Source organism: Merops nubicus, unplaced genomic scaffold (assembly GCF_000691845.1).
Source record: "Merops nubicus isolate BGI_N331 unplaced genomic scaffold, ASM69184v1 scaffold27378, whole genome shotgun sequence".
NCBI lineage: Eukaryota > Metazoa > Chordata > Aves > Coraciiformes > Meropidae > Merops > Merops nubicus.
Window position 1 is genome coordinate 1,299 of NW_008626784.1, and position 8,026 is coordinate 9,324.

Consider the following 8,026-nt stretch of genomic DNA (forward strand, 5'->3'; position numbering starts at 1 on the left):
CCCCCTTCCCCCCCTGCAAAAGAGCTTGAACCGCAGGTTATCCCCCCCCCCAAACCATAAATGCTGGGAAAGCAGAGCTCGGCTGAGATCTTCAGCGTTTCCCCTGCAGAGAGCCCCCAGAGCTCGGCTTAAAGGCTCGTTCTTTGCTGCACGAACGAGCTTTCCACCCCAGCAGCTTGCCCAGAAAAACGCTGCTGCTTCTGCACGGGCTTCAAATCCCTATTGGAAGGGGAGGAATTACCCAGAGTTTGCAGAATCGGAGCCAGGAGGGGAAGCCCAGCGGGCAGGCAGCGAGGTGGCTGCAGCATTTTTGGGCTGGGGGTTCTACACGAGCACCCTAATGATGAATGAAGCTGGGGAGGTGACTGGACCCGAGCTCAGCACCCCCACGAAGCAGGGGGGAGGTGGGGGGATGAAGCAGAGGGTGCAACCCCCCCCGGACACCCCCTTGCTGCTGCCTCTCCATCACCCCTGAGGCTCCCCCAGCCCGTTTTGGGGTATCACTTCACCCCTGGGGTGCCAGCGCTGGGTGTGGGAAGGCTGGGCTCTGCCTGCAGCACTCTGGGGACGGGGACATTTGGCAGCTGCCTGCAGGGAAGGTGTCTGAAGTGCCACTTGCTGTGAGAACATGAGTCAGAGCTCCCGGGTGCAGGATCCTGACGTCTCCCTCCTGCTCATTTTATTCAGCACGTCAAATATTTGCCCTGCGCAGTTGCACCGGGCGCGTGTTATTCAGGAGCTTGGGTTGGGTTTTTTTCTCCCCCCCCTCTTTTCTCCTGGCAGTGACAGCTTATAAAAAAACACCACAGTGCCATCTTGGGAAAGTTGGCCTCCCAGCCAAGCGTGTTCCAGCATCTTTTTCCTTCCCTGCTCTGGGGACCGGCTCCTCTCCAAGCATCCCCGCGGCGGGGACGGAGAGGAGCTGGCTGCCAAAACCCACAGGCCAAAGCAACCGCCCCACGGGGCTGGAGAGGTCACTTCAGATCCATTCCCAGCACTGTCTGAGCGCCAGCAAAGCCAGGAGACTGTGGGCAGCAAGCAGTGGCCTTGCCCATCCCTCCTGTCCCCTGCCCTGGCCAAGCGTCCTGCCTGGAAGTGACAGGAGAGGCCAGCCAAGGAAAACTGCTCAATTTTGCCTCCCCTCGGTGCAGAAGCAGCTTTGCTGGCTGCCAGCCCCACCAGTAATCCTGTGGGGACCTCAAGCTTTTCATTTATTTGTGCCACATCCTTGGATTTCTTATTTGGAGAGCTTCTCACACCCTGCATGCCCATTCCCCGGGGAGGAGGACACGGGTTTTATCTCAGCTAAAGGCTGGAGAAGGTGCCTTTGTGTAGAGGTGACACAAGAGGCCCCACGTCCCACCTGGCCCTCCTGGGGTTTCTGTCCCATGGCTGCAGCTGAAAATGTCCCCTTTCCTCGAGGAACTGCAAAAAAATGACTCATAAAGCACAAGCCTGGGGATGCAGCTGAGCAGAGCAGCCACCCGCAGGGGAAACCACATCCCTCCACCCGAGCTGTGAGAGGAGAATCACCCTTCAGCCACCCCTGCGTTCACAGCCAGAACACAGGCAAGGCTTTAGGTCTTTCCACGAGCTCCCCAGGATCAAGGCTGGGATTTCTGGCTGGAGGGAGCTCCGGAGCCTGCTCCCCCCAGGGCGTGCAGGAAGCCAGGCTACATGGAAGAGCCCCAGGGCTGGAATAAACCTGCAAAGAGCTCTCACGGTGCTGCCAGAAGCAGCTCCAGGAGCAGCAGTGCTGATGCTCTGCCCAAGCCAACGTGCTCAGCAGCCATCCCGTGCTGTGGACCCACAGAAGAGCCCCAGCAGGACCCACACCCACCGGGCAGGTGCTGGGCACAGAGAAACCCTTGGTGTTTGGCACCAGAGGTTTGCTGCACCAGCTGGAAGGGGGAGAGAAGGGAACAGCTTCATGGGCTCAGCCTCTGTTAGCACTGTGTCCTCTCCACTAGGGAAGCACAGAATCATAGAATTGTTTTGGCTGGAAAAGACCTTTCAGATCATCAAGTCCAAGTGTCCCCCCAGCACTGCCAGGTCCCCACTGCCCCGTGTCCCTCACACCACATCTCCATGGCTTGGAATCCCCTCCAGGGGTGGGGACTCCACCACTGCCCTGGGCAGCCTGGCACAGCCCTGGGCAACCCTCCAGGGCAAGAAATTGTTCCTCAGGGCCAACCTCAACCTCCCCTGGGGCAACTTGAGGCTGTTTCCCCTTGTCTTGTCCCTTGTCCCTTGGGAGCAGAGCCTGACCCCCACCTGGCTCCAGGCTCCTGTCAGGAGCTGTGCAGAGCCAGAAGGTCTCCCCTGATGCATCCTCAAGCATCATACCCCACCAGCTCCAGAGGGACCTGCCAAGAGAGAACACAAGCTGGCAGGAAAGACCTGGGATTTTCCAGCTCATCCAACCTTTGCAGGGCTGCACACCCTGCTCTGCTTGAAGAGGAGCAAGTTGGGCTGAGCCCATGGCAAAGACCACTCACAGCTGAGCTCAGTGCCCTTTGGGGAACCTGAAGTGACAAATCAGTGCTTGGGTGAAAACCTGGTGACAAAAATTCAGCCAGGACACCACCACACACCTTCCTGGCCAGCCAAGGAGCTGCACTGACCTTGTCCGAGCGCAGCGACTGGGGTGGAGAGAGCAGAGGGAGAGGATGTGACTCACATCTGGGCTGTGCCTGCAGAGGACAGATGTGTTTTGTTACTGTCCAGGGCCCTCTCTGCAGCACCAAGTGACTCAGCCTTGCCTCGGAGCCCTTCCGAAAAAGGAGCCACAGAGCATCTCCTCCCAGCAGCATCCCTGGGCTGCCATAAAACAGATTTGGGAAGTTCAGCCTCCTGCAAAGGAGAAAAATAAAATAGAATAAATAAAAGGCCTGTTTCTCCACGGGAATCTTCCCATTTCAATTGCAAATCATTCAGAGAAGGAGAAAATCAAAAGCTTTAGTGGTGGGATCCATCTCTAAGTTGAGAGAATTAAAGGTTAAACATCCTTCCCATCCAAACAGGGCACCAATGAGTCCTCTGAGTTTTCTTAGACACCGTAGGACAAGAGGAAACATCTTCTGGAGATGCTTCATATCCGGAGGGAGGAATAAAGGAATTTCAGCAGGTCTCCCTCCTAAAAATTCTAGGAAACTCAGCAGCATTTCGTGGAGAGAGAGCCCCAAAGTGCCTAGGTAAGGCTGAGCCTCTCCATATGAGACACCAGGGAATCTAAAAACGGGAGCAATGCAGCCAGGTAGGCACAACACGTTGCTTCTGGGGGTCTCCTGCAAAGCCCAGCCCCCAGCCCTTCCACCCTGGGCAGTGTCCCCCCCGACAGCGACCCCCACCAGCAGCTCTCCACACTCACCTTCACTATTCACCTGCCCGGGTACCGAGGGGCACCGTGGGGGGATGGCTGGGGCCCCCAACAGCAAACCAGCTCCTGCTCTGCACCACACAGACACTCCCTGGTGTTTTCCAGGGGGGGAACAGACGGGGCCACATCTGCCAGGGATTTTTCCAGGGCCATCCTGGCTTTGCAGGCACCAACAGCCGCATATTTTGCTCTGATGCCCGTGTGGGATAAGGGACCAAGTGCTCCCCCAGCTTGACCCAGGGGCCAGAAAACTGGGAGCCAGCAATGCAGTTCGCTTGGCAGACACTTGATGGGGCTAAGAAACCGATTACTGGCACACCCGGCAAAAACTGAGGGGGCAAAACCACCTCGGCCAGATGTTTTGGGGTCCTGGGCTGGCGTTGCAAGAGCTGGCACCACCCGTGCGGGCTGCTGGTGCCGACGCGGTGGCACCCGGTGCCTGGCAGCTCCTGTCACATCCTGGGCACTCTGCAGGCGTTGCCAGCAGCTGGACAAAGCCAGAGGCTTCACCCCAAAAGGATTTTCCATGCTCTGTTTTGGGAAAGAAGGGACTGGCAGAGCGGGCAGCTCCAGCAGCGCTGCCTTGCACAGCATGGAGTGATTCTCATGCTGCTGCTGCTGCAAGACGTCTGGTCCAAACCTTGGCTCTCCACAGCCTTCTGTGGTGGGGGTGGGTGGGATTCCCCCACATTGCACCCCAAAACAGAGGGAGGATGGGGAGATCCAAGCCCGAAGCAGATCCCAGGCGGGGTGAGAGGCGCAGCCCCGCATTGCGGAGCCCGCTGCGGGCGAGGGCTGGCCCCCAATTCCCCCAAGGCTGCTGCCAAACTTCCCAGCGTGGCTCTAAATCCACCAGCCTGGCTCCAGCTGGCCGAGCAAGCTGGCAGCAGCATGAGAGAGCTGAGAGAGTCAAAGAGAGGAAAAAAAAAACCAACCCCAAAGAGCTAAGGGCTGGGCTCCATAAATCCCGAGCTGGTTCCTGGTGGAGAGGACTCCCCTCCCTCCTGCTCCTCTCACTGTGCCACAAATTATGGCCCCAACTTTGCTGTTGTTCAGTGATGAACATCTGAAAAAGCTGTGACAGATGAGCAAAGGGATGATTTAACAGCCATAAATCCAGGCAGCTTAGAGGTGTTTTTACAACCAAGCCCATCTTGAATCCCCTCTGTTATGAATACTTATCGCTCCCAGACACGGCTACAATGGAAAGATTTTTAGCAGCTTTAATAGAGAAGCAATAAAACCCCCCCCGAGCCCAGCAGGCAGACGTCCTTTTTTCTCCCTGGCAGGAGGGAGAGGGGCTGAGAGCCCCTTGCTGTGCTCAGGCTTGAAAGAGCTGAGCTGGAGCAGCCACCCGGGCACCACCAAGCCCTGGGTGTAACGGGTGGGTGATATCACCCAGAACCAGATCAGCTTTCCTCAAGCTGTTGCTTGGAGGGTGTAAATAATACAGGAAGGGATGAGAGCCAGGCTGTGCAGCACCTTCCTCCTCTGCTATTACCCTTCCCTATACCAGGGTTTCCTTCCCCAAATCACAGCTGGTCTAACCCACCTCTGAGGATTTACACCGAGGGTGCTTTCAGCTCCACCAAAACCCCTCCCCAGGGAGGGTGACATCCCTCAGCTGCCCCTCACTGCTTTTAATGCACCTCAGTTCATCAAAGCTCAACGCCCACCACCCAGTGAGCAGGGGAGGGGCACTGGGAGACCTCCCATCTTGGGGTTAATTGGCCAAGGGTCTCAATCCCTCTTGCTGGAGCCTCTCTGCACCATTCTGCAAGGGCAGGCTGCACCCAGCCAGCAAAATCAGAGGTGCTGGGGCTGCACCCACTGCAAAGGGCACCTGGTGCTGAGCAAATAGCTGAGGAAAAAGCACCTCCTTTCTTCTACACACCAGCTTATCACCAAAGTGATAAGCAATTCATCAGAGGGAGGGAGCAAAAGCCATCCCAGGGCACGTGGCTTCTGGGTTTCTAGAGCTGCTCAGCCCTCACCCAGGTAAAACCTCAGGTAGAACCTCTGCAGGGCTGATGTTTTCCCCCCTGAATGTGTGGAGTGCCTCAAGGAGGGTGATTAAAAAGAAAAGAGAAGGAGCAAGGCAAGAGAAACGTGGCCATGAAACCCTGCTCCTGGGCTACTGGCCCTGCAGGGCAGGGAATGAGCTCAGCCCCAAGGGGCTGTGGTCTCCAAGCCTGGGTGGTAGATTAATGGGTTGAGAGTGTTATCTAAAGGAACATGTTTTTTTTTTTTAATAAGATAATACTGAATAATTGATTTTTAAATACACCAAAATCAAATGTCCCGAGGCCAGAGCAGGATCCCAGCTCCACTGAGGGCTCGGGTGGCAGAGATTGAGCACACAAGAGAGAAGAATATAAAAATTCAACCTCCTTCTTGGGCCCGGCTGGCTGCAGGGCAAACACTAAGGGTTCTTTAAAAGGTGCCTCTGTTTATTCCCCCATTCAAAAAGGAGGTCATCAAAAGGGAGAAGCTGAGCTGGAGAAGGCACCAGGGACCATGGAGGCCAAGCAGAAGATCCATCTGATTAAAACACACGACAAGGGCTGGGAGACAAAGTCATTTTTAAGACAATTTATTCCAATCTCTCTCTCTCCTCATCCTTCACTCAGTCCCAGTCAGGAAGGGGTTAAGGACATTGTTTTTATTTTATTTTAATGATTTTATTCTTTTTCTTAGAAAAATACACATGCAAATAATATATATTTCACCACTAAACTTCTTTTTTTTATGTTGGAAAAAAATAACAATAATAATAAAGAAACAAAGCAGGATTTGGGGGAAGCCCTGAGTTGAGACAGACCCAGGGATGGGATGCTCCAGGATGCAGGTCTTGATGCTGAGCTGCCTGTTGCTCATGCTCCATCAGGAAGGTTTTTATCAGGGCAAGGGGGCTGCTGGAGGGGATTAAAGTGGAACAAAATGCACGTTGCTCCCCTCCAGCAGCTCCTCACCCTGACAAAAATCCTCCTCCAGCAGCTCTGCCCAGGTTTGAGGCTGGCCAAGGGAAAGCCAGTGCTGGGTCTGATCCTTCTGTGAGACCCAGCACCAGCCCCAGCACCAAGAGAAGCCCAGTTTAGGTAAAAACATCGTTTTTGCTGCTAGGAAATGACACCAGAAACTAAGAGCTACGTGGGGAAAAGAAGAAATGGGGAAAAATGGACTGATGGACCCTGGAAACTCAGGTTTATGGTTCAGGAGAACGAAGGGGCTGGGGAAGGAGATGGCAGCGAGGTGCAGCCCTGGGGAAGGAGGATGCTTAATCCAACAGCACGGCTCCTGTGGGAAGCTGGGGGGATCTGGGAAGAGCCACAAGCCCACAGCAGCCCCAGCAGTGAGGGGAGTGAGAATCTGCTGCTTTCCTGCCTCCCCTCCCAGCAGTCCTGCCCCAGGCCATGGCTTTTCTCCTGCTGATCCAGGCTAATGATCCGGAGCAAACTCTCTTTTCTCTCTGCCCAGAGGTACAAAACCCAGCAGGGAAGGATTCCCAAGGGCAGGATTTCCCTCCAGCTCCCAAGGAACCCTACAGGAAGAAAGGCAGCAGCACTTTGTAGCCACCTCAGCTTCCAGCAAGCCCCCACACTACCCACATCCCTGCCCAGATACCCAACAGAGAGCAGAGGCAGCAGCTCACAGCAGGGCTGGAGCTCTCCCAAACACACCTAGGGGCTGCAGCTGTCCCTTTTTGCATTTCCCTCGTTTTGGGGGTGGTTTTTTTTTCCACTGACAAAATACACTTTGGGGGCTGCCTGCTCTGCAAACAGATGCACGAGGGGCTGGCGAGGAGGGGGGACTGTTTGGCTCCTATTTCTACAGGCTGTCCTGGAGCAGCTCTACAATGTGGTGGACGATCATGCAGGTTTTATTGCAGCTTGTGTGTAGGATTATTGGTTTTCAGTAGCCCAGCTTCAGCTTCCCCCAGAGGTGGGTTTTTCACCCCTCCCCACTCGCTGCGGCCGCCGTCTCCCTGCTGAGCGGTGGCCAAGGTGGCTACTCGGTGGCCATCTGCTCGATGTGGTCGCTGAGCAGCTTGTATTGCTCTGTGGAGGAGAGGGAAAAGGGTGCTGGAGCATCATCCCGGGTTGGAAGTTGGGCTCCATCCCTCCAGGACCCTGGGAAGGGGCTGTGGATCCCCCCCAGGGTGGCTCCCACCTTCATCCAAGTTCCCGATGGTCGCCTGCTTCTTCAGGAAGTCACTGCAGAGCTTCTTGTTCAGGCCAAAGGCCAGCATGTTGTGGATGAAGGTGCTGAGGAAGGAGAGAGGCACTTGGTGAGGGTAGGGCCAGACTGCTCTTTCTTCTCCCCCCACCCTCCTCTTCCTCCCTGCAGCCCCTTGTAGTGGGCTCTGGGATGATGCTCGGCTCTGGGAGAGCATGCTGGCACCCTGAGGTGCCTGGATTTTCTTCCCTCCACGCTCCTCTTCCTCCCCATAGCTCTCGTACTGGCTGCTGGGGTGACACTCAGCTCTGAGAAACCATGCTGGCACCCTGAGGTGCCTGGATTTTCTTCCTCCCACCTTCCTCTCCCTCCCTGCATCCCTTTATACTGTGCGCTGGGATGGCGCCCGGCTGCGGTACCCCGTGGAGCCTGGATTTGCAACTTAAGGGGGCAGGAGCAGCTCCCAGGGAG

The 8,026-nt window shown here is 55.8% G+C and overlaps 1 protein-coding gene across 1 annotated transcript in view; it reads right to left on the reverse strand.

Moving 5' to 3' along the window:
• Positions 1 to 7,387: 7,387 nt before the first annotated feature.
• KIAA0513 (KIAA0513 ortholog) overlaps positions 7,388 to 8,026 on the reverse strand; it is a 9,345-nt gene continuing 8,706 nt past the window's right edge. Inside the window, exons 12-13 of the mRNA XM_008946127.1 lie at positions 7,550 to 7,644; positions 7,388 to 7,437 (exon numbers count right to left, since the gene is read on the reverse strand). Of these exons, the coding sequence (XP_008944375.1) occupies positions 7,388 to 7,437; positions 7,550 to 7,644 (145 nt within the window). The remainder of the gene's footprint in view (positions 7,438 to 7,549; positions 7,645 to 8,026) is intronic.